At 35.8% G+C, this 24,431-nt stretch overlaps 4 protein-coding genes across 4 annotated transcripts in view; 3 read left to right on the top strand and 1 right to left on the bottom strand.

The window, feature by feature from the left end:
* LOC135846515 (uncharacterized) overlaps positions 1-24,431 on the bottom strand; it is a 540,933-nt gene that overhangs the window by 499,494 nt on the left and 17,008 nt on the right. The gene's annotated exons all lie outside the window — the stretch shown is intronic.
* On the top strand, positions 612-2,210 carry LOC135846327 (uncharacterized). Its single transcript, XM_065365357.1, has 6 exons — positions 612-763; positions 861-1,013; positions 1,081-1,266; positions 1,335-1,517; positions 1,625-1,778; positions 1,864-2,210. Exons 1-6 carry the CDS (start codon positions 659-661, stop codon positions 2,067-2,069), a joined length of 987 nt encoding a protein of 328 aa, XP_065221429.1. The 5' UTR covers positions 612-658; the 3' UTR covers positions 2,070-2,210.
* On the top strand, positions 8,679-16,384 carry LOC135846324 (procathepsin L-like). Its single transcript, XM_065365353.1, has 7 exons — positions 8,679-8,812; positions 12,123-12,261; positions 12,374-12,526; positions 12,641-12,838; positions 13,037-13,228; positions 13,325-13,487; positions 16,075-16,384. The coding sequence occupies exons 2-7, from the start codon at positions 12,157-12,159 to the stop codon at positions 16,296-16,298; spliced, it is 1,035 nt and encodes a 344-aa protein (XP_065221425.1). The 5' UTR covers positions 8,679-8,812; positions 12,123-12,156; the 3' UTR covers positions 16,299-16,384.
* Positions 17,165-20,840, top strand: LOC135846326 (procathepsin L-like). Its single transcript, XM_065365356.1, has 7 exons — positions 17,165-17,343; positions 19,013-19,198; positions 19,300-19,452; positions 19,556-19,741; positions 19,845-20,027; positions 20,107-20,257; positions 20,341-20,840. Exons 2-7 carry the CDS (start codon positions 19,091-19,093, stop codon positions 20,550-20,552), a joined length of 993 nt encoding a protein of 330 aa, XP_065221428.1. The 5' UTR covers positions 17,165-17,343; positions 19,013-19,090; the 3' UTR covers positions 20,553-20,840.

Below are 24,431 nucleotides of genomic sequence, written 5' to 3'. Positions count from 1 at the left end.
TCATTATCAGAAAGAAATTCAACCACGATTTTTTTTTTAACATGCATAAATTTCTAGGGATTCAAATTCATTACAATTTTTCATTTTTGTAGCTGATTAAAAAAAAAAAAAAAAAAAAAAAAAACACAAAAAAACTTTGAAGCAAAAATTACAAAAAATGACCTTTCATTAAAAAAATACTTGATTTTCTCTGAAAAAAATGAAGAAAAACTTATGCCTGTAAAAATAAGAAAAAAATAAAGAAAAATTTGAACATTTATTTTTTCAACACGATATTCATATTCAAGCTCCAAGCAAATAATTTGGCGACAATTGCTTCAAAGGCATCAATAGCCATATGTGACCGAATAGCTGAACCTTTTGAAACAATTTTCTCATTTCTTTGGATCAATCAATACTCTTGATAAAAAAAATCACAAGATAGTTCGCATAACTCGAGAGCATAAGTTAGATAAACGATACAATATAACCGCATTATTCGGACATTCGAAGTCTAATCTGATTTATTTTGATTTTATATCAATGGATCGTGACAATTTCAAAAACACATCTTCCATGATTAGGTATAAATTGCCAGCGTTAAGATCATTTATAATAGTAAACAACTCGTCTTAATTACACAGTAACCCATATCTGTGAGTTTTTCTCGGCGAAGACGATGAAATCACTCGCATATTTGTGCATATTAGTCTGCGAACAAGTATTCATACACGGTGCTTTTCTCAGTAAACAACAAAGCTTGAAGAGATGGGCTTCTTTCAAGGTAAGTAGATGCTCAAACTAACGTACTTACATATAATGATTTTCTCAAAATAATGATGAATTTCACTATACATCTAATTGCATTTATTTTTATTCAGATCGAACACAGCAAGAATTACGAAACGGAGAAAGAAGACGAGAGAAGGATGAAAATCTACTTGGATAATCTGAAGAAAATAATCCATCACAACGAACTTTTCAAAAAAGGACGAACTACGTACGAACTAGGAATAAATAAATTTTCAGATTTGGTAAGGTTATTCCAGGCACCTGATAAAGGATCATAGGTCAATTTTCACTCTTTATGATGTGTTTCAGGCCGACGAAGAATTCGCCAAGCTATATTTATCTACGTTTGAAACGAATCGAAATATCAGTAAGGAGTCACCCAACCAAGACTCTTTTTTCGAGGATTCTCCAGAATACAAGAATTGGGTTAAAGAGGGAAAAGTGACTTCTATCAAAGATCAAGGTCAATGTGGGAGTTGTTGGGCATTTGCTGTTGTAAGTTTCTAAATTTCATTTCGCGATGTTACAAAAGTCACTCTTTATGAATTTAAAATGTTTCTCAGGTGGCTACTGTGGAATCTCATGTGGCCATAAAAACTGGAAAATTAGAAGATCTTAGTCCACAACACTTGGTAGATTGTGACAGGGAATCGTACGGTTGCAATGGAGGGTACTTGTCATCGGCATTCAGTTATGTGAGAAGAAGAGGAATTGCAACCGAAGAATCGTATCCATACCATGCTGAGGTAAAAACTAACTTAACAGTTGGAAATCGAGAAAAATAAAAAAGTGTTAAGCAAAGAAAAAAGATCATTGCTTCTAAGTCGAAAATCATACTTATTTTGTTTTGCAGAAAAACACCTGTCAATCAAAGCGCAGAGGAGCTCGCATCACAGGATACAAATTAGTCCCGTCCAATGAACGTAAAATTAAACAAATTGTAAGCACTATTGGACCCGTTACTGTTGCCATTGATTGCGGTAATCAGATAAATCAGTATCAATCAGGTATCGTACAATTTTTCAGATTGTAAATGCCAGTTGCCAGTTTAAAAGGGATAATTGAGAACAAATCTTTGCACATTGTTTACAGGAATTTTCGCTCCAGAGAGTGGTTATTCAAGAGGTGGTCATGCTGTTATGATAGTTGGCTACGGTACCGAATCAGGAACCGATTATTGGCTGGTGAAGAATTCTTGGTCGAAGAGTTGGGGTATGGACGGATACTTTAAAATAATTCGTAACCAGAATGCATGTGGAATCACAGACGAAGTTTACTACCCAACGGGAGCACATTGAGATAAATGGAATACTTCTGCAGAAATAGCGTAGTCCTATCAGTGATCAAGCGAATAATTTTTGTTAAAAAAAGATCTGTCAACCGACTTGTGTACAGTAATAAAGTTAACTTATTTTGTGCTTTGATATTCATCATCAGAATTTATGAATTTCATCGAATGATTCTAAACCTACCCACGCATAAATATTGACGTAAAAGTTTTTCTAAATATACGCTAAATGTTATAATATTGGTAGATTTCAACACCATAAAAGTACAATTTCCACGAAACTTTACTAAATGATAAAATGACTCGACTACCCGATGTGCAAGCGTGTCCGTAAAAATTGGACACAACAGTACACAAATCCAGTAAAACGGACATTTTGTGTCTGTTTTCAAAACAATACGCATTGTGTAGTGAAAACCAGACACTATGTGACTGTAAAACCGGTAAGACGTTCACAATGTGACCGCCTGCTGATGGAATGGTTGCCTATCTCAAATGTATGTTGAGTTGCACATCATTTTCGTTATCACAGTAAAATGAAATAGCTTTTAGGAGTCTGATATGTAGGTACATATTAGCCATTAGGTACAGATAACGCAAATTTCAAAGCTCCATCATATTTTTTGTGGGGGTTGTTTGAATGTTTGCAACTTCAATTTTTAAGTACTAGTGTCACCCATTTTTTACATTTTTTTCGGACTTGGTTAACAATTTAATTTAGGCTCTCCATTAAAAAGTTGATTACAAAAATTTGGAAAACATTATTTTTTGACTCGGAAAAAAAAACTCCCAAAAATTTGATTCCCACAAACCCTTAATGATTTGTATTTGTTGTAACTTTTCAGGATAATTATTGATAATTATACGAATTAATTTAACCCATAACGAATGAGTATTTATTATCAACGTATGTACAAGGATATTATACAGGAGTCCAATAGACTGAAATGCGCTAAGGCGCAACTTACACAACGCTAACGCTACAACACTTTCTACTTTTACAAAAAAAATAAAAAAAAAAAGATTCCTATTCACGTAGAATGGAAAAAAAAAAAGATTCCTATTCACGTAGAATGGAAAAAAAAAATAAGAATAAGAATAACGATACATAGATCGAACTAAAACTAACAATAACGATATATAAATCGAGTAAAGTACAAGAAAAATTCGTCGAAAATAAACGAAAAATAAAACGAAATCGAACTTCGAAATTAAAGATTTAACCTAACAGGTCTTTTAATGACTCTCTTCGGTCTTGGATTCGTAACTTGATCGGGTTTTTTGCCCACTGTTTTCGGCGTCGTATTCGAGGTTTGATCAGGAGATCGAATTCTCAACTGATCGATATGTCTTTTCCATGTACGTCCATCGTCGAGAAGGACGTTGTAGTGAAGCTTTCCCAGCTTTTCAGACACAGTACCAAACTGCCATTTGGTCTTCGGGGAAGAATAATCTCTTGCGATTACGTTGTCTCCCATTGATAATTTACGAACTTTTTCGTCGTCGACCTTCTTGGCACGTTCGGCTTCGGGTTTCTTCGGCGGAAATACGATGTCAACCTGAGCACGAATCTGCCTACCTAGCAGTAACTCAGCAGGTGATTTGTTTGTGGTCGTATGGGGTGTTCGACGATACAACATCAAGAACTGCTTCAATTTTTCGTTAACATCTTGAGGTGATGCGTTCAACGTCTTTAACGCCTTCTTGAACGTTGCATTGTAACGTTCAACTTGCCCATTTGTGGCAGGGTGGAAAGGAGCTGTCGTACGATGTTCGATGCCTTTCTCTTTGAGAAAATTCTGGAATTCGGCGGACGTGAACGCTGTACCATTATCGCTGACGATGATACTTGGATAACCGAAACGTGAGAATATTTCAGTACATTCTCTGATGACCGTAGCGGCATCTTCATTTTTAACAACCGAGATCTCTGGCCATTTGCTGAATGAGTCTACTAGAACAAAATATTTGAGACTCAGAAACGGTCCGGCGAAATCGACGTGAACACGCTCAAACGGCTGCTCTGAACTTTTCCAGGTTTGACCGTTGACTTTCGCTGGATTATTCGCGAACAAATTACATTCGGCGCACTTTTTGGCCAAATCTTCGAGATCGTTGCTAATACCAGGCCACCAGCAAATACTTCGAGCGAGCGACTTCATCTTCGAAATTCCAAAATGAACAGAGTGCAACTTCTTGAGCATCTGCTCTTTTAACGACGTGGGAATAACGATACGACTGCCACGAAAAATACACCCTTCTTGTAAGGAAAATTCGAGTATGTTGATATTAAAACGATCGACAGGTTTCAAGTCGTGACCTTTCTCCAACGCTTCCATCAGCTTTTTCAACTTCGGTTCAGTCGCTGTCTCTTTAGCGATGATCGATGACGTAATTGGTATTTCTTCCAACACATTCATTTGAACAACATCGGGTTCTTGGGTGGAAGCTGTTTCTAGCGATGACGGAAGTCTGGATAACGCATCGACGTTGGCATGAGCGTTGGTTCGGCGATATTTAATCTGGTACGTATACGACTGCAGAAAAATAGCATAATGTTGCATGCGCATTGCCGAATGAACAGGTAAACCTTTGTCTGGTGAAAATATCTTCGTAAGAGGTTCGCAATCGGTGATGAGCGTAAATTTACGACCATAAATGTATTGGTGGAACTTCTTAATTCCATAAACGATTGCGTACGCTTCTTTATCGATGTGAGCATATTTCTGCTGCGTTTGATTTAACGACTGCGACGCATATTGGATAGGGCGCTCGGAACCATCAGCGAATCGGTGCGATAAAATGGCTGCAACAGCGAACGGTGAGGCATCGGTTGCCACAATGAGATCGAGAGCAGGGTTGAAATGCACCAAAACTCGTTCTGACGATAATATCTGCTTAATTTTCACAAACGCTGCTTCGCAATCGGATGACCATTCAAATTCGACGTCTTGACGAGATAAACGATTCAGCGGATACATAATATTGCTGAACTCAGGAACAAAACGACTGTAGTAGTTTACTAAACCACGAAACACTTCGATGTCTTTCTTATTTTCTGGTCTTTTCATGTTAACGATAGCTTCGCATTTAGCTTGCAACGGATGAATACCTTCTTTATCGACACGATAACCGCAATATTCGATTGACTTGGCGAAGAATACGCTTTTCTCCACGTTGATTCGTAAGTTGTACTTCTGCAAACGTTCAAGCACTTCACGTAGAGTTTGAAGATGTTCTTCTCTTGTTGGACCAGTCATATACAGATCGTCTTGAAAAATCTTCTTACGTCGAATACCGGCTAAAATTTTCTCCATCGTCGCTTGCCAAGTACACGCAGCTGATGCTAGACCAAACATCATTCGAGTCGGTTGTAAAAGTCCTCGATGAGTATTCAACGTAAGTATTTTTTGATCTTTTTTGTTCATCATAAGCTGCATATACGCATGGTAAATATCGATTTTCGTATACTCGTCACCCTGCATATCAGCAAACATCTCTTCGTAGGTTGGCATAGGGTAAGCATCGATAATTATCTGCGGGTTGACGGTTATTTTGTAGTCGCCACAGATACGAACGTCGCCTGATGCTTTGACCACAGGAACTATCGGAGTTGCCCAATCACTCGCCGTAACAGGAATATAAATGCCTTCGGAAATGTATTTATCGATTACCGCATCAATCTTGCTTTGTAACGCAAAAGGCACAGGTCGAGCTTTGAAAAATACAGGGCGCGCGTCTTCTTTAAGTTGAACACGAGCTTCAAGGTCGGAAATTTTCCCAATGCCGCTCTTTGACGGTACCTCGAATCGACGTAACAATTCCAACACTTCGGGTGGAGGAGAATTCGGAGCGCAGACAGAAATTTCACCAACGTATGGAATGTATTTATTCCAATCGACTTTGAACACGTAGATCCACTCGAGACCGAATAACGGGGGTCGCTCTTCTTTCACCAAAAACAACTTGAGCTCTTTGGTACACTTTTCGAAGTTTACACGAACCATAATTTCACCATGAACCTTGGATGGCTGCCCGTTGAACGATAACAAGGTAAGTTGACTGGTTTTTACTTCAGCTTTCGGCCAATATTTGAGCGCTTCTCGATAATTTATCGTTGAAACTGCCGCTGCGCAATCGAGTTCCATTTTTAACTCGACACCGTTGATCGTAGGATGTACCCAGATTTTCCTGCGCAGACCGCTTGAAGATTTACATTCGTTTACATACATGTCTGCAAACTCTTCGACTGCTTCTAGTACGGACGTGTGAGCTTTGTTTTTGTTTTTCTTGAAACAAGCTTGGTCAATGTGACCAATCTTCTGGCAGACTTTGCAAACAGCCTTGATGTGATAACATTTATCAGGAGAATGACCGGTTTTCGCGCAACGATGGCACTTTTTAGAAGACGTTGAATCGTTATCAGGCTTCTTTTTACCGTTAAATTTCTTCACATGCCGCTTTTTATTTTTATCGGTATGCAGAGCGTTCACTTCGGCATCAGGTATCGGTTTTTTCGCGTCGCTATGTAAAGCTGCTGAACCTTGAGCACATGTCTCTCTAGACGTAGCTATTTCTAATGCTTTATCGAAGGTAAGATCGGAAATTTCCAATAAACGATTTTGCGTACTTACATCGCGTAAACCACATACCAACTGATTACGTAAAGCTTTCTTCTGATAATCACCAAAATTACAGTGGATCGATAACTTTTGTAACGATGCAACGAAATCACGTACGGATTCATTTTCCTTCTGTACACGATGATTGAACTTGAATATTTCAGCTATTTCCAACGGTGCTGGACTGAAATGATCTGATAAGAGCTTTTTTGCGTCTTCATATTTCAACGAATACGGACTTTTCGGCGATACTTTGTCCGCCAGTAAATTAAACGTATCAAGTTCAACGTTGTGAACTAAATAATGCGTACGTTTGTCCGTAGGAACACTGAATGTCTCGAATGCACCTTCGATTCGTTGTATCCATCGGTCCCATATCATAGTACCAGCATTGAATTTTTCACATTCGAACATCGATTGCGTAGTAGTATAATTATTGATCACCGTAGATGATGATGAAGCTACCTCCGATGCTTTGGCTTCTTCATTATTCTCGCCGTTTTTTGTTCCTCCGCTTCTAGTCATGGCGAAGGCGTGCACGGAGATTTATCAGCAACGAAACCCACGAAAAAATACTCCGCGAACTGATACACTGTTCGAACACATTGTTCCATATAATACGCGTAGAAACGCACAATCCTCGTCGCCAACTGTTGTAACTTTTCAGGATAATTATTGATAATTATACGAATTAATTTAACCCATAACGAATGAGTATTTATTATCAACGTATGTACAAGGATATTATACAGGAGTCCAATAGACTGAAATGCGCTAAGGCGCAACTTACACAACGCTAACGCTACAACAGTATTTTTTTATTATTATTCGTTTGGATATCTGCGTAGATATGCAATTATGTATCTATCATTTTTTTAAATGCGAAGCACTTTTGGAAAAAAAATGTACTTTACTCATTTTTCATAGATTACAAAATATACCTAGGCCTATTACTTACTTTGGGATAGAAAAATAATATTTATAGGTAGTGTTAGTATGAAAAGAAAGGAGGTACCTAGACCTACCTACAGTTTTGCTGGAAATGTTCCTCAAATAACACGATTTCTTATTTAAAAATTATTTCACCCATTTGAAAGTATCACACACTGCTTAACACACCTCAAAAAATTTGAAAAATTATTTCCTACAGATGCATATTTTTGAGGGATAAATTATTTCAAAATTGATCTAAAAAAATTATCTCCTTAAGGAGGCTCAATAGGCGAATATGCATAATTTAATACCTATTTCTAAACCTTCACTAGTGGTGTACTCCTGTAAATGAAGTTTTGAAACATCCCTTTATGCGGGGTAGGAGGAGACCATCAGCAACCAAACTAAACATCCAAGAGAAAGTAGAGAGGAAACCGGTTCTGTCACTATATGTATCCATATATAATCAAGGTACGTATGAGCAACTACCCTAAACAGTCTACAGTACAGGTTAGGTTTTAGGATGGAATTCGTCTTATTGTTATTGTTGGTAGTTCCACACAAAAGAATCTTTTTTTCTTTTGTTGGGCTATTGATTGTGAGAATTGCCTACACATTTGTAATAGGAGATATGCAAAAAACAGACACATTGTGTCTGAAAAACCGGAAAAAAACAGACACAAACAGCCACAAATCCGCGGACACAGCAGACACATTGTGTCGACGTTTTTGCACATTGGGTAATTCTGAGTTTCCAAAAAACCCGTAGATGACACGATCAGTGAAAAAAAAAAATTCGAAATCGCGTTTTTCCAATTATTATAGAAAATGATACATGCCCAACAATGGCAGGATATGAGAAATCGACATCCTGCTGGGGTTATATATTTCATCAATTTGGTACCTACCTACCTATACCTAACCTACCTATTGATTGATTTTCAACGAACCCTATGAGAATACGCACAAGTCACAACGTTTGCAGAATCACTTATCTAATTATGACTCGTTTTCTGCAAAATTATTGAAAAATTAGGTACATAAAAGGACTGACAGATCATACCAGGTGTGCCCACACAATGTCAAAAATTAGTATAAAAAGCTGATCGAATTTCAATTGGTTATGTAGTTTTTCGTGGTGTTTCGAGTGTTTCGATAGTATATTTTGTGATCGTGATTTAAATAGATAATTACATAGGTATGTAATAGATGTTAGACATTAGACAACGTTTTCAATATTATGAATTCATGTTTCAAAACCTTTCAAGTATAATTTTTTTCATTCCTAATTTTCAAAATGCATACATTTTATCGACATTTTTGGACTTAGTTAGGTTCGTTTAAAAATGAATACAAAATGAAGGGATAATTAGATGAATGTTTTTCAATTTTTCATAAAATCTGAACAATGTAAACAACTCTTTTAATTTTCTCAATTTTTTTTTCAAGGTGTAAGTAGGATGAGTTGAAGAGTAGAACGGAATGATCCAGATAACTAAGTCGAAAATTTTCAAAAATGAGTTTAGGGTCGAATTAAATTCACACTGACGAGTAAAAAAATGTGTTTCATTCAGATTTTGAAAAAATTAAATTTTTTGCACTAAAAAATAACTTTTAAAAAATAGAGGAGTGGAGAGAAATGAACTGAAACTAGATCTGATGCAAAGGAAAGAAAATTTCAAAATTAATGAGCAACTTTTTAGAGACTCGATGTTTATCAAATTCAAGGACCACTTTTAAGGTTCCACTGAGTAGTTGAAAATTTGCAAATCAATCACTTGTGAATAAATTGGTGTTTTGAAAATTTTTCAGGCTTATTAACCGAGAAAAATTTTCAGTCAAGGTTACGGTTAAGGTTTGGGTTATGGTTATTGGTGATCATTTTTTTCGGTTAAACGGTTAAGGTTACAGTTTTTGGTGGTAATTTTTCCAGTTGAGGTTAAAATTTCGGTTCATGGTCAAAATTACAGTTGAAAATTTTTAAAACTTTTCTCTGAGTTTGAAATTTTGCAATTTTTGATTACCTATTCTAAAATACAAAATACAACAATGTTTTCAAGAAACAATTCTTTAGCACCTCTTATCACTGAAATATTATTCAAGATAGAGCTTTAATGGTTTAATAAGTATGATGCAACCAGTTTCCAATTTTTTAAGCTTGCTATTTCTACTTCTTTTTATTATACTTAGGTATCTTTTGATAATTTTTTTGATTAAAATTTCAAATACCTGCTAATCACATTGAAAAAACCGCATATGAAAAGAAATTTAAAAACAGCACTTTTGAATTTTTGTTTTGATTTCTAACCGTTTTTTTCACAAATTTTTTGATTTATTGGTGATATTTTCAAAAAAGTTTTTTGGTCAAGGTTACTTTTTTTTCGGTTAATTTACGTCGAATTATTTAAAGATATCAATTATCATTCAAACTCCAAGACCACTTTTAGAGTCCTACTCAGCATTTGAAAATTTGAAAATCGCTCACTTGCGAATAAATTTGTCTTTTGAAATTTTTTCGTCACTGATATTTTGCCTTAATTATGCCGAAATATTTAAAGATAATTATAATTCCTGAAACTGGAGAAATATTTCAGAACGCAGTGTTGCTAATCTTTTGGCGATTAATGCCAATTTCAAAAAAATTTTAAAAATAGCCAAAAAATTATGAAATTTTTCCAATTTTTTTAAATTAGCGCTAATGACTAGAAAATTGGCACCCCTGCACTCTGAAATATTTCCCCAGTTTCAGGAATGATATCTTTGACAATTCTGGCATAATTAATTCGAAGTATCTGCAAAGAAAAAATTTCCAAAACACGTATTTATTCTTCTTCTTCCTCACTTGCCCCTATCCGGACATTGCAACTACAATCTCTGTCCTTGGCCTTTCTCGTGCATTCTCCCAAGGACATTTAGGCAGTTTTATTGATGAAGTCTGTGTATCAGGTGGGTGATCTTCCCCTTCCCCTCTTGCCTTCTATGTGGCCTTGGACTGTCAGTTTTTCCAGGTCGTCCTGTCTCACGATGTGTCCGAAGTAGCGTAATATTAGTCTCCTGATGACTGTGCTTAGCCTTTCCTTTACACCCAGTTGTCAATAAGTATTTACACATTTGTTCTTTTCTGGACCCACAATATCCTTAGCATGCATCTGTAGCAGTACATTTCGAATGCGTCAATTTTATCTTGATCTGCCTTGCATACTGTCCAGCATTCTGGCGCATACAGGAAGATGGAGAAGACTAGCGTTTTTACGATTCTCAGTTTTGTGGCCTTTGTAATGTTGTGGCTTTTCCATATCCAGTTGAGCATTCCCATTGCTGTCTTTGCTATGGCCAACCACCTTCTCCTGATTTCCCCAGCTGAGCCTCCCTGATTGGTTATTAATGAACCAAGGTACACAAAGTCATGTACAACCTCTTTTTCCCATCAATCTCCAATATTTCAAGTCTGTTCTTTTGCTCCCTGTCAATTATCATTATTTTCGTTTTTCCTTTGTTGACCCTCAGACCTGCCTCGTTGCTGGATTCTTCAATTTTCCTGAACATTTACTTCATCTCATCTGGTGTCTCTGCAAGCAGGGTTGTGTCATCCGCGTATTGTAAGTTTGATAATGTCTTTCCTCCAATTCTGACTACTTTTTCTCAATCCTCTAGGGCAGTTCTCATTACCCATTTTCCACATGCATTGAAGAGAATCGGGCCGAGTATGCATCCCAGTCTCACTCCTTTTGCTGTATTTATTCAAAAATAACCAATTTGCAAATTTTCAATCACTCAGTAAAACCCTTTAAATGGTCTTGAATTTGGATGGCAAAAACATAGATCGACGCAAAATCTCAAATACTTTCATTCGGAACGAACCCATTTTTCCCAAAACAGGTTGGGTAGCGACAGGAGCGACAAAAGACAATTTTTTCAAAAATCTCCCCTCTTTGAAGGCTCATTTCTCCCCTCTAGGAGCACCTCCGTAACTAAAAATTTTTCGTAATGACTTCCAACTCAAAATGAAGGTCTCTTCAAAAATTTGATCAAAATCCACCAAACTTTTTTTGGGGTGGAGGGGGGGGGGGTGATCCGCCTTAACAAGTATCCCATCCCGTAGATAAATTTTTTAAAAAAGGTGCCTGAGTTCCATTTTTTAATTCACGGGGGAGAGGGGAAAAACTATTAAATTGCGCTTTTGTAATGAATATAAACCAAACTGTAGATGAGGAATTTTTTGAAGGGCATGTAAATTCCACCTTTTCATAATCAAGGCGCAAGAGTAAGGTAAACGATATTGGTGCTTTTCTGATGAAAATAGGCCAAATGCGAGGACTAGAATGTGAATAGAAATGAAATATTACTTTCCTGAAAACTTGAGGAGCTCTCAGACAAAATTCAAATTCAAGTTAAAAGACTAAAATTTAAAAGGAGTGGCAGCAAAAAAAATGCCAAAAGGATGATTTAATTAGAGTGAATAATAACATCCTTTTTTTCAACTACTGATGATACATAAATGTACCTAGGTGAACATACTCAAGTGTTCCTCAACTGGGGACAATGAAATCCTTCACGTACCTGGTATTAATCTGCGTGCAAGTATTTGTACACAGTGCCGTTCTGAATGAAGAAGAACTCAGCTTACAAAAATGGACTTCTTTCAAGGTAAGTACTCGTATTTGATTTACCACACCGCAACAAAATCTCTACTACTGATAGGTAAATTCATCTCAATCACCAAAAAAAATCTTACCTCTTTGTATCAAATTTCATTCAGATTCAACATGGCAAAGAATACGAAGCCGAAGAAGAAGATAAACGAAGAATGAAAATCTTTTTGGATAATGAGAGGAAAATAGCCGAGCATAATGAACTTTACGAAAAAGGCGAAGTGACCTATAAACAAGGAATAAATAAATTTTCTGATTTGGTACGTTAGTTTGTAAGACGAAAAAGATGTATTCTAGATAGGTACTTGATGAGCTGGTTATGTGACAACTCACAGTTTTTCTTTCTTTATCGCCTTGATTTTTTTTGGTTTCAGACCAACGAAGAGTTCGCTGAGCTATATTTAACTGATTTCGGTAACGATCAAAATGTAATTGAGGAGTTTCCCATCGCTAACAACTTTTCCTTAGAAGAGTATCAGGAGCCTCCGCCTTCCAAAAATTGGCTTAAAGAAGGATTTGTATCTCCTGTTAAACAACAAGGAACTTGTGGTAGTTGTTGGGCATTCGCAACGGTGAGTTTCAAACAAATGCTAATATCTATAAATTTTAAATAAATGATTGAACGATCGCGACTACATGCGTAAAAATCCTTTGAAAGAGAAGGAATATGTAAGTGAAATTCTCAACAAAAAAAAAACTAGTACACCCTACATTTCGAATGAATTTTTCATTCACGAATCAAGCTTGATCTAGGTTGAAAAATTTTCCAGGTTGGAGCCATTGAAGCACACGTTGCCATAAAAACTCGAAACAAAAAATTTCGCATTCTGAGTGAGCAAAACCTGGTAGATTGTGTGAAAGAAGCACACGGTTGTCATGGAGGTTTTATGGCAGATGCATATAATTATGTGAAAAGAAACAAAGGAATTGCGTTCAATAAATTTTATCGATACAAAGGCGAGGTATGCAGCGAGAATTAACAGTAATAGGCTACGATATCTTCGAAAAATTATCGTTTTAAATGAAAAATCCATTCCAACTATGTTTTCGTTTCACAGCAAGGCCGCTGCCGATACAAAAAAAACCAAAGAGGAGCTAGCATTCAGGGTTACAAACGTATCTCACAAGGAGATGAAGAAGAAATGAAAAACGTTATAGGCACCGTCGGACCAGTTAGTGTTGGTATTGCACGTGGCGATCTGATACAGTCTTATCATTCAGGTATCCGGTTAAATTTTCCGCACTTTAGTTATTAAGGTCCATTTCCCCAGAACGACCACTTTCAGGTAGGGGGGTGAAAGTGGTGTCAATCGTTTGTGCTTCGTTTGTGCTCTTTTGTGCACGTACTCTTTTTTTTTGTGCTCCCCACTGCCCTCAATTTTTGAAAAATCATAGTGGTCGGCCTGGGGAAATGAAAATCGACCACTTTGCGTTAGGGGGGTGAAAATGGTGTCAATCGTTTGTGCTTCGTTTGTGCTCTTTTGTGCACGTACTCTTTTTTTTGTGCTCCCTCCCTTCCATCATTTTTTGAAAAATCATTTTGGTCAGCCTGTGTAAATGAAAATGGACCACGTTGTGTTAGAGGGGTAAAAATGGTGTCAATCGTTTGTGCTTCGTTTGTGCTTTTTTATGTACATATACCTACTCTTATTTTTTGTTCCCCCCTCCCCTCAATTTTTGAAAAACCGTCAAATGAAGTGTTCAGGGCTTTCCGGGGCTTTTTGGGGCTTGAAATTGCAATTTTAGTGAAGAATAAAGTAAAACCTCAGTTGATTTTCTGTTGAAAAAATAACATTTTAAGGGCAGATTCCGATTGCTTTTTTCAAAATTATTTGAATGGAACTGCTTTTTTAAAATCAGAATTAATTTTTTTTGTGTCCAAATTTTTTATATTTTCAAGTGTCATTTTTCAAATAACAATGAACTACCTACAGAATATATATACACCTACTGTACCAAAATACCATAAACCCCTTAAAATATTAAACTTTTTGCTGAAGTTCTGAATTTTTTCTTGAAAATGATCTGCACTGAACGGTAATTAAATTACAATAGAAATTTACAAAATTCACACAAGCCCTAAAAAGCCCTGATCACAGTTTGGGTTTCGGGGCTCACGTTCTGGGCTTGGGAATATAAATAATGTACCAAAAAACCCTTGAAAGTTGAAATATTAAACTTCTTGCGGAAGTTGAAAACTTTTTTTTTTAAACATCATTTTTGACGTTTGAGATGCACAGAACGGTAATTACAATAGAAATTTACTCTCTAAATTTGAAACAGTCAATTTCACTGCTTAGCAGTCACGACATTTTGCCTTTTTAAAGCAGTAGTTTTTTTTTTACTGCAAAACAGTGAAAAATTACTGAATTGGTCAGTCAAAATGATTTTTTACTGACCAATTCAGTAATTTTTCACTGTTTTGCAGTAAAAAAAAACTACTGCTTTAAAAAGGCAAAATGTCGTGACTGCTAAGCAGTGAAATTGACTGTTTCAAATTTAGAGAGTACAAAATTTACAAGCCCCAAAAAGCCCTGATCACAGTTTGGGTTTCGGGGCTCACATTCTGGGCTTGCTTTTCAGAGGAAAAGGTTTCGGGCTTTGGGCCAGGGCTTTGTAGGTTACAGTTTTTAAGGTTTTGGGGCTTGGACATTCGGGCTTCAAGGAAATAATCGTGGCTTTTTCGGGTTTCGGGTCCTGGTCCTGAGCCGGGCCTCATCCCTGTGTTAAGCTGTACTTTGATTTAAAATTAAATGTACATGAACTAGGACATGACAATTGCAGAATTTTTCCAACTGGACCGGAGGGCTTGGGATCTACAAAGGGGGAGAATTGGTCACACTACGTTGAAATTGGCGTTTGAAACTCGTATAAACATTCCATTCGATGTTTTTACATGTTTTAGTGCATTTCAATTCACCTCATGTATGTATGTCGGCAAATAACTGAATGGTGAGGGGGTGGGGGGAGATCCACAATTTGGGGGAAAGCTCACCCGGGACAGTAGGGGACTCCTCGGATTCATTTTTAGGACATCGAAATGGACCAATAGACCAAAAATCAGCTTGCCACCTCGATTTTCCCTATTCGATGCAAATTTTACTGGACTAACACCTTGTAATCGATCCAAGACGGTTTTTCAAAAATTGAGGGGAGGGGGGAACAAAAAATAAGAGTAGGTATATGTACATAAAAAAGCACAAACGAAGCACAAACGATTGACACCATTTTTACCCCTCTAACACAACGTGGTCCATTTTCATTTACACAGGCTGACCAAAATGATTTTTCAAAAAATGATGGAAGGGAGGGAGCACAAAAAAAAAGAGTACGTGCACAAAAGAGCACAAACGAAGCACAAACGATTGACACCATTTTCACCCCCCTAACGCAAAGTGGTCGATTTTCATTTCCCCAGGCCGACCACTATGATTTTTCAAAAATTGAGGGCAGGGGGGAGCACAAAAAAAAAGAGTACGTGCACAAAAGAGCACAAACGAAGCACAAACGATTGACACCACTTTCACCCTCCTAATGCAAAGTGGTCGATTTCATCGATTTTCATTTCCCTAGGTCGACCATTTCGACCAAAATGTTTTTTTAAAAATTGAGGGGCGTGGGGGGGAGCACAAAAAAAAGAGGAAGTGCACAAAAGAACACAAACGAAGCACAAACGATTGACACCACTTTCACCCCCCTACCTGAAAGTGGTCGTTCTGGGGAAATGGACCTTAGTTAGGATGTTTATGTAGCTCGAGTACTTAATTGAATATTATAATGACGAGTACTCATACGCGTATATTTATAGGTATTTACAGAAAATCGAATTGTAAACCCACGCGATATACTTCACATGCACTGCTGATAGTTGGCTACGGTACGGAATCGAATGCAAGAGGAGAAATGGATTACTGGCTGGTGAAAAACTCTTGGGGACCTGATTGGGGTTCAAACGGATACATTAAAATTGCTCGTAACGAGAACACTTGTGGAATTGCAAGCTCGGCTGAGTACCCAATAGGAGTACGGTAGAATAGAATGATTTTTTAAAATCATCGATTAAATACCTTCGAAATGCTTATGCAAGAATAAATCATTGACACAAAATGGTAGCATCTTACGTATTTTATTCTATACTTATACAGCAAAACTGTTCACAAGAGAGTAATTTTCACCAATAAAAATCAATCAGTAATTTGAATGAAGACAAAAATTGAAAAGCTCCAAAAAACGAATCTTTTGATTTCAAGACCGCGGTGCAAGAAATTTATGTACTCGCTGTTGGTATAAACCTGCTTACAATTGTAAAATCCAAAAAAAGCAAGCTGGGTCAAAAATGCATGTCTTATGGCTCCTCCCGCCTTGTAATCCAAATTTCAAGGGCTGAAGTTCAATGAGTTTCGGCTTCCAAAATTTTAGTAACGAAAGTTGCATGAGGTTTTAGCACATGCTCTTTTAGTTTAGCTTGGTTTCGTTCAAATCGTAGAATGTGAATTCAAAATGTTCCCTTGTTAAGCAGGTATTTGACATTACTTCCTCGTGCGTTTTGAACGCTTGAAGTTTTGGAAAAAAAAAATTCCAAGAAACCATTGATGAGATCATTTTTGCCACTTTCAAAGCATAACTATTGAAATCGGACTGTTTAACGTAGTAAAATATGCATTCAGCTTAATAGTAAATTCCTCTAGATATCAGAATTTCTCCGAATTAATTTTATGCAATCGAAGAACTCGTGAATTTTAGGATTACACGAGTCACCAATAATCGTTAAAAAATGTCATTAAGGTACCTACCACCTACCTTTACCTAGACTTTCTAATCATAATTCTCCTGATTACATCATTGCGCGGAGTAAATAATTTTGAGTATTGGTAGGTTCGAAAATGACTCACACATCAACAGCATTCTTGGTGGACAGAAAGCGCGGAAAATTAGTAGATATATAAACTCCATTGAACAAAATGTTTGCAACAGTTTTATACTCGCAATTTGTCGTGTATTTTTAACGTGTTTTGGTCACATGTTTGGTGTTCGAAAATTTCTGCACGAGTACGAATAGAAAATAGGTAGATATCAGGTAAGCATTGGATAATTTTCACAATCGATTTTTTAAACGAAATAATATTTCAAAAATTTTCACAATTTTGTTTTTAAAGTTTAAACATTTTAAAAATGCTTAAATTTTTTCGTAACGGTACTGTTATGCTTAAGAAAATTGTCACTAGACAAAAAGTGTTTAATATGCATAAAACAGAGACGTAACGATGTCAATTTAAGTCTCGATTTAGACTCTTTTCATTTACATTTTGGATGGGATCGGAATTGTCGATTACGATCAGTAATTGGAAGTAATAAAAAGTGATTAATTAATGGTTAGAATCAAATCAGATCTGGTAATTTTTTTTTACAATCATTCGAAAATTTCGACTAAACATCAGAAATCACGATTTATTGGCAATTTTGGATCGATCCACTGGAAAAAAATCGAAATTGGATCAGATCAGAATCGTTAGTCCTTGGTTTAAAAATTAGAATGTTTTTTTCGTTTTTTCATTTCAGACGTATTTTAATCGAACCAGAATAATTTTCATGATCAGTGTCAAAATATTTTTCAAGCAGGGTTTTGTTTTCAATTTTATTTAATTTTTTTTTTTCAGTTTTTGTGATTTTCAAACATAAAAAAGATGTATTGCATCCAGCTGCAACAATCGAACACAAAAGCAAATTTTTGAGTTTTTTTTTTTTAATAAAAAATGCACATAACTAGATTTGATATTGCAAGAAGAAAAGCTGAAATATTGATTCAAAAATGCCTTTACTCGATTTTACGAAATCCAAATTGGCAGTTATGACCAAAAAATTAGCACCCTTGCGTTCCAAAATATTTCCTCAGTTTTAGGAATACCTATCTTTCAATATATTCGCAAAATTAATGCGAAATATTTACAAAAAAAAAATATTTAAAAACACGAATTTATCCAAAAAAAAAGAAGCGCGATTTGCAAATTTTCAACCACCCAGCAGAACCTTAAAAGATTCAAATAATGTATTTTCATTTGGGTTCGGACTATTTTTCTCAAAACAGGTTGGCTAGCGACAGAAGCGAAAAAACCACGATTTTTTTTTAAATCCCCCCCCCCACTTGAGGGCTTATTGCTCCGCTGCAGGGGCACTTTCAGAGCTACAAAATGACGGTCTCTGTTGAATTTGGTTAAAATCCACCGATTTTTTCCCCACGAATTTCAGTTCGGCGGATTTTTCAAAAAATAACCAGGAATGGCACGATCCAACTTTTTTTCAAATCATGAAATGAATTGCCAAAATGAATTCAAATTTAAGTTGAATGTGTAGCAAGGTGTCTACAGGCATTTCATTTTTTGACCAAAAATCACTACCTTTTCACTACCTTTCAAAAAAAAAAAAAGGTCACTACCTGCTTAAGTATTTTGACCCCCCACCCCCCCCCCCCTATTTGATTTTTTCATTGTTTTTTGGGGAGGCAGTGATTTTTATAATTTTTTTGTGTGCCTTTTTCATTTTTCACTATTTTTCAAGTAAAATTGATGAATATCACTACTTTTTCACTACTTTCACTACCTGTAAACATCCTGTAGTATAGTTTTAAAATGAAGTTGAAAATTTTAAAAATCAGAAAAAGTAAAGAAGAGGAACAAAAAACAAAAATGCAAATCATCTTTCCCATTCTCTGCGTTTGACAACATCGCTGATAAATCACATCATTTCAGAACATCAATAAAATTAAACAGCCACATCCTCCATCAAGTCAGCCAAGCTCATATCAGGATTCTTCCTCAATTAGGATAATGGAATCATTCACATATCTCTACATGTTAATAATTTGCTCACAAGTATCAGTACATGCTGTGGTCTTAAATGGAGAACAAATCTTGCAAAAATGGGTTTCTTTCAAGGTACTCGAATTATTTTATATTAATTTTCTCGAAGGCGTGGTAATATAAATTTTACTTCGGTGGACGAGCACTTAACTGTATACTTATTCAATTTCACTCAGAGTCAGCACAGCAAAAAATACGAAACCGAAAAAGAAGACGCACGAAGGATGAAAATCTACTTGGACAACGTGAATAAAATAATCCAGCATAATGAACTTTTCGAAAAAGGCCAAGCAACTTACCAACTAGGAATAAATCAATTCTCAGATTTGGTACGAGAAAAAAATCTACCTAAAGACATTTCGGATACCTGAAAAGCCAACCATTTGTCAAAATCTTTTTTTTTTTTTTTTCATCGGTACGATTTTGTTTCAGACTACTGAGGAGTTTGCGAAGGTGTACCTATCTAAATTTCACACCAATCACAATGCAACTAAGGAGTTTTTCACGGCAGACTTTTCCTTGGATAATACTCCGGAAGATAAAGATTGGGTCGAGGAAGGGAAGGTTACTTCGGTGAAAAATCAACGTTCATGTGGCAGTTGTTGGGCATTTGCTGTGGTAAGTTTTTACTATACCAATGGGTAATTTACAAAAATTATTAGATGATCATATCAAAATGCTTGTTAATATCACACTTGATGAATTAAAACGTTTTCTATAGGTAGCAACTATAGAATCACACATTGCCATAAACACTGGAAGATTGGAGGATCTTAGTGAACAAGACCTGGTAGATTGTGACGATGGATCTTCCGGTTGTGACGGAGGTCACGAAGACACGGCATTCTCTTACGTAGAAAGAAAAGGAATTGCAACAGAAGAATCGTATCCATACGAGGCGGAGGTAAGAGCTAAGACCTGGTGGAAAAAAAAAACAGAATTGAAGTGAAAAATCCTCGTTTTAAACGAATTTGGTTTCACAGCAATATAGTTGTCGATCAGGGCACAGTGGAGCTAGCATCACAGGATACAGATCAGCCTGGAATGAAAAAGAAATGAAAAAAGTTGTCGGCTCCATTGGTCCAGTTAGTGTTGCCATTGATTGCGGTGATCAGATACAAAACTATGAATCAGGTATGGATTAAATCCCCTCTACACGTGGTAGCTAATGTAATACACAATTTGGATTTGATAAAAAACGTTGCGCAAATTCACAGGTATTTTCGTGCCAGAAAGTAGTGATTATTACGCTGGGCACGCTGTTATGGTAGTTGGCTACGGAACACATGCGGATTCAGGAATGGATTACTGGTTGGTGAAAAATTCTTGGTCAACGAGTTGGGGTGAGGACGGATATTTTAAGATTGTTCGTAATCAGGATGCGTGTGGAATCTCAAATTCGGTTTATTATCCCACTGGAGCACGCTGACATTGTTAAAATATTTAAGTACCTCAATTAAAATAAATTTGTGTGATAAGATTTCGTAAGTTTTCGGCAGTTTTTCGCGATTTTTTTGAAATTGGGAATTATGGCCGAAAAATGTGTGCCAGTTTATTCCAAAATACTCCGCTATTTTCAGAAATGACATCTTTCAAGGTTAGGTAAGGGCTAGAACAAAAAACCTATAGGTAGGTACAATCTTTTTTTTAAAAAATTTTTCTTTGAGAACCCTTATCTTATCCTCTCCAAAGCCATTTCCAGAGCTAAAATTATTCCTGGGCAACTTTCAACTCAAAATTAAGATTTTCACTGAATTTAATCAAAATCTAACAATTTTTTTCTTTTCTTTTTTTGTGATCAACTCTGAAAAATACATTTTTGTTAAAATGACACTCTTCATGCATTTTCCCTATGAAGCTTTATTGTAAAGAGGCACTTATGTCGTCACTCACTTCGTTAAAGTCAATCAGTTGACATTTCAAATAATACTTACACCTTTCTGGATACTTCATCCCATACACCTAAGTAACACAACAAAATACAACGCGTGTAAAAATCTGGTGAAAAAAACCACCGCTTTAAACGGTAGAAAATCCAGCTTTAAACTTCATCACACTGCTGCAAGAGCATCGAAAAGACATTCGTTAATCCGTTAATGCTTTAAAAGGCAATAAGACAAAGTGAACCTGAACACGTAGGGATGGTTCGACCAGAGACCAGCTTAATTCGAAGAAACATTAGCTAAATGTCAAACCAGCCTAAATCTTTGTAGTATACTCGTACGTACTACTACACGTATAGGGCTGCTGCTCGTACAAAGTACAGATACGACAACATACTATACTCGTACTCGTGCTCGTGCTTTCAAACAACACACCTCCCCAATCCGTTTCACAAGTAACAACCCATTAAGGGGTATTGATCTTGGACCAGGATGTCCACCTTTGGAATTTATAGCACATCTTTCTTCTTTTTCACACTCTATCTTCGAACCTTTTGGTATGAAAAACAAGGGGGAAAGGTGTAAACTCGTCATGTCGTTTCTCTAATTCAACAATATTTATGTACTTTCGAAGATTGAGAAAAAAAGGTCATAATTGACATCGAAATAATCCAAGGGGGGCTATCCCAGCAAATAAACTTGGAGCCAGACAAAAAGGAATCAAAAGAGGACCCTGAAAATACACCACAAGTGCAAATTTCAATAGCTGAAATTCATTTCTCAATTTTTTAGAATTTTTCAAAATTTCAAATTTGGTCCATTTTTTGAAAAAATCGAAATTTGATTAAATTTGTATTGTAAGAGGCTGAAATTTGGTTTATACTCTGCTTTTAAGCCTCTCGAGTCGATTGGTGATCGTTTCGAGTCATTTTGGAGTCTCCATCGGAATTTTGGATACTTCAGTTTTTTAATTAAAAATGCTGTTAATAGAGTCAAACTGAAATTCACCACCCATAAACTCGGATTTACCGGCTTTTTGACCCATTCGACGGATTTAGATACGTATATTCAAAATTCGTGAGTGCCCCTTCAAATTCAAAATTTTCTCCAGCGATTACTTTTTGAAAAAAAATTCACGGTTCACAAATGAGCAACCTAAAAAAGTTATTAAAACTTGCGTTGCGTCTTACTTTCAACCTCCCAGGTCAATTAATGATCGTTTCGAGCCGTTCTGGAGCCTCCAGCGGAATTTTGGATTTTCCAGTTGCCGAAAAAATCTCATAAACAGATATAAATGAAATTCTACACCTATAAACTCGAACGCTGGAAGCTTCAAAACAACTCAAAACCATTACCAATCGACTTAAGAGGTCAAAAATAAGGCATGTGAACTAAATTTCATCATTCTACGCTAATTTTATCAAATTTTGAGTTTTTTAAATTCGCCAAAATTGGAGAAATCAATTTCAACTCCTGAAATTTGCGTTAGTGGTGTACTTTAGGGTACTTTCTGATCCCCCCGTTGTCCAGTTCAAAAATTTTCGTTAAAGTCAGGATGGTTTTCGGACATTCCCTCGAATACGTTTTTTTGAATCAATTTTTCCCGAACACCATTATCTCAAATGCACAAAAATGTGTAAACGCTCATTTTTTTTGCCAAAATTGCAAAAAATTATACGTCTTTTACTTTTTAAAATCAAAATCACGAACAAAAATCTGTTGGTCAGAATCATCAAAATAAATTGCTGATTTTTCATCATGAGAAAAACTATTTTGATTATAAATTTCCAGAATCTTGCCTTTTTGAGTCTGAATCGCAAAAAAATCAATTTTGAACAAAATGACCAAAAAAATCTAACTTTTTTGCGTCAAAATTGCAAATACCGTATTTTTTGTAAACGTTGTAGAAAAGAGCCATTTTTCGAAAAAAAATTCAAAAAAGTATAGTTTTTTGCCAGATTGTAAAAAACACGTTAAGTAGGTACCTTCTTTTGATTACTCAAAATTTACAACAACTCTTGTTTTTTGTCGCAAAAAAATCTAGAACTCTTTGCTTCAAAATTGCAAAAAAAAGTTTCTCCATCAAAATTACCAAAAAATCTCACCTTTGGCCAAAAATCGCTATTACTTTCAAAATTTGTCAAAAACCCAGTTTTTTACAGTCAAACTTGTCAAGTGGTCTCGTTTCTTTGGTCAAACTGCAGAAAAAACTTTTATTTTCCAGGTCAAAATTTCCAGAAAGTCTTGCTCTTTTTAATGCCAAAAATCTGGGGTTTTCGTTAATCTCCACCCCCTCTCCCCCAAAAAAGAAAAAAAAACAAAATCGTTTCATAATTAAAAATACCAAAAAATCTAGCCTTTAGTTTCCAAAATTGTGAAAATTTCTACTTTTCTGAAAAAAAAACTATAAAAAAGACCCATTCAATCAAAATTTTCAAACAACATATTCATACTTGTAAAAGTATAATTTGTCAAAAAAACTTTTTTCTGGGCCATAAATTATCAAAAAGTCTTGTATTTTTCCAAATTGCCAAAAAAAAAAATAATTTCTGGCTGAAATTCAAAAAAAAATTTTTTGGGTCACAAAAATCTGAATTTTTTGTCAAAATTGTAGCAAAAAAAAGTTTTCTATCAAAATCACCAAATAATGTTACTTTTTGCCAAAATTGCAAAAAAATCAATTTTTTTGCAAAAACTGTAAAACAGGTCTACAAAAAAACTTGTGTTTTTGTTCAAAGAGCTGACTATCATTTTTGGATTCACGACAAATTTTTAAAAATTCAAATTCGATCCATTTCTAGTCAGTGAAAAAAATCAAAAATTGATAAGATGCAATGAAATTAACACAAAGCTGAAATTTGTTTTGCCGTTTATTTTCAATTTCCAAAAATTGATTGATTTAAAAAACAACAAAAAATTACCCCTTGTCTCTTCTGGGACCTTCTTTAATTAATCAAATTTCATCTTCTTTACAGGAACTGCGTCATAATTTAATTTTCAGAAATTCTCCAAACATTGATAAATGAAACCCCCAAAACTGAAATTTTGCTTCAAAAACATTTCTGGCTATCACTCGGACATCTTCCTCGTTGGAGGTTTCCACAAGCCAATGAAGAAAATTCCCAAGAAGTGATTATTTCACAAAGATCCCACCCTCGCCCCCCCCCTCTAGCACACATAAGAAAAGTTCAAGGCGAAATTTCTCGACTATAAAATCTTCAAGCAGACTCAATTTCCCTCCCATGCGAAAAAATACCATCGAATTCTTCAAAGAGAGATTTCACTCTGTATAAGCCCATCTCCAACTCGAACTCATTTTCGATGTAAATTTCCATCAACAACGACGCGACGATAAGATGTCTAAAAAAGAACCCACGATAAAAAAAATACGAGGAAAATTTCACCAATCTCATGATCCATCCTTC

Source organism: Planococcus citri, chromosome 5 (assembly GCF_950023065.1).
Source record: "Planococcus citri chromosome 5, ihPlaCitr1.1, whole genome shotgun sequence".
In the NCBI taxonomy this organism is placed as follows: domain Eukaryota; kingdom Metazoa; phylum Arthropoda; class Insecta; order Hemiptera; family Pseudococcidae; genus Planococcus; species Planococcus citri.
The sequence above is the reverse complement of the archived record's forward strand: the minus strand, read 5'-3'. Positions and strand labels throughout refer to the sequence as shown.

What these genes read in the sequence shown, in the direction of transcription:
- LOC135846327 (XM_065365357.1), top strand. Translation starts at nt 659, where the DNA reads ATGAAATCACTCGCATATTTGTGCATATTAGTCTGCGAACAAGTATTC. An exon ending in TAAATAAATTTTCAGATTTG is followed by an intron (nt 1,014 to 1,080) that starts GTAAGGTTATTC and finishes GATGTGTTTCAG; the next exon opens with GCCGACGAAGAATTCGCCAA. An exon ending in CGTATCCATACCATGCTGAG is followed by an intron (nt 1,518 to 1,624) that starts GTAAAAACTAAC and finishes TTTGTTTTGCAG; the next exon opens with AAAAACACCTGTCAATCAAA.
- LOC135846326 (XM_065365356.1), top strand. Translation starts at nt 19,091, where the DNA reads ATGGAATCATTCACATATCTCTACATGTTAATAATTTGCTCACAAGTA. An exon ending in AAAAATGGGTTTCTTTCAAG is followed by an intron (nt 19,199 to 19,299) that starts GTACTCGAATTA and finishes AATTTCACTCAG; the next exon opens with AGTCAGCACAGCAAAAAATA. An exon ending in GATACAAAACTATGAATCAG is followed by an intron (nt 20,258 to 20,340) that starts GTATGGATTAAA and finishes GCAAATTCACAG; the next exon opens with GTATTTTCGTGCCAGAAAGT.
- LOC135846324 (XM_065365353.1), top strand. Translation starts at nt 12,157, where the DNA reads ATGAAATCCTTCACGTACCTGGTATTAATCTGCGTGCAAGTATTTGTA. An exon ending in GTTGTTGGGCATTCGCAACG is followed by an intron (nt 12,839 to 13,036) that starts GTGAGTTTCAAA and finishes AAAATTTTCCAG; the next exon opens with GTTGGAGCCATTGAAGCACA. An exon ending in GATACAGTCTTATCATTCAG is followed by an intron (nt 13,488 to 16,074) that starts GTATCCGGTTAA and finishes GTATATTTATAG; the next exon opens with GTATTTACAGAAAATCGAAT.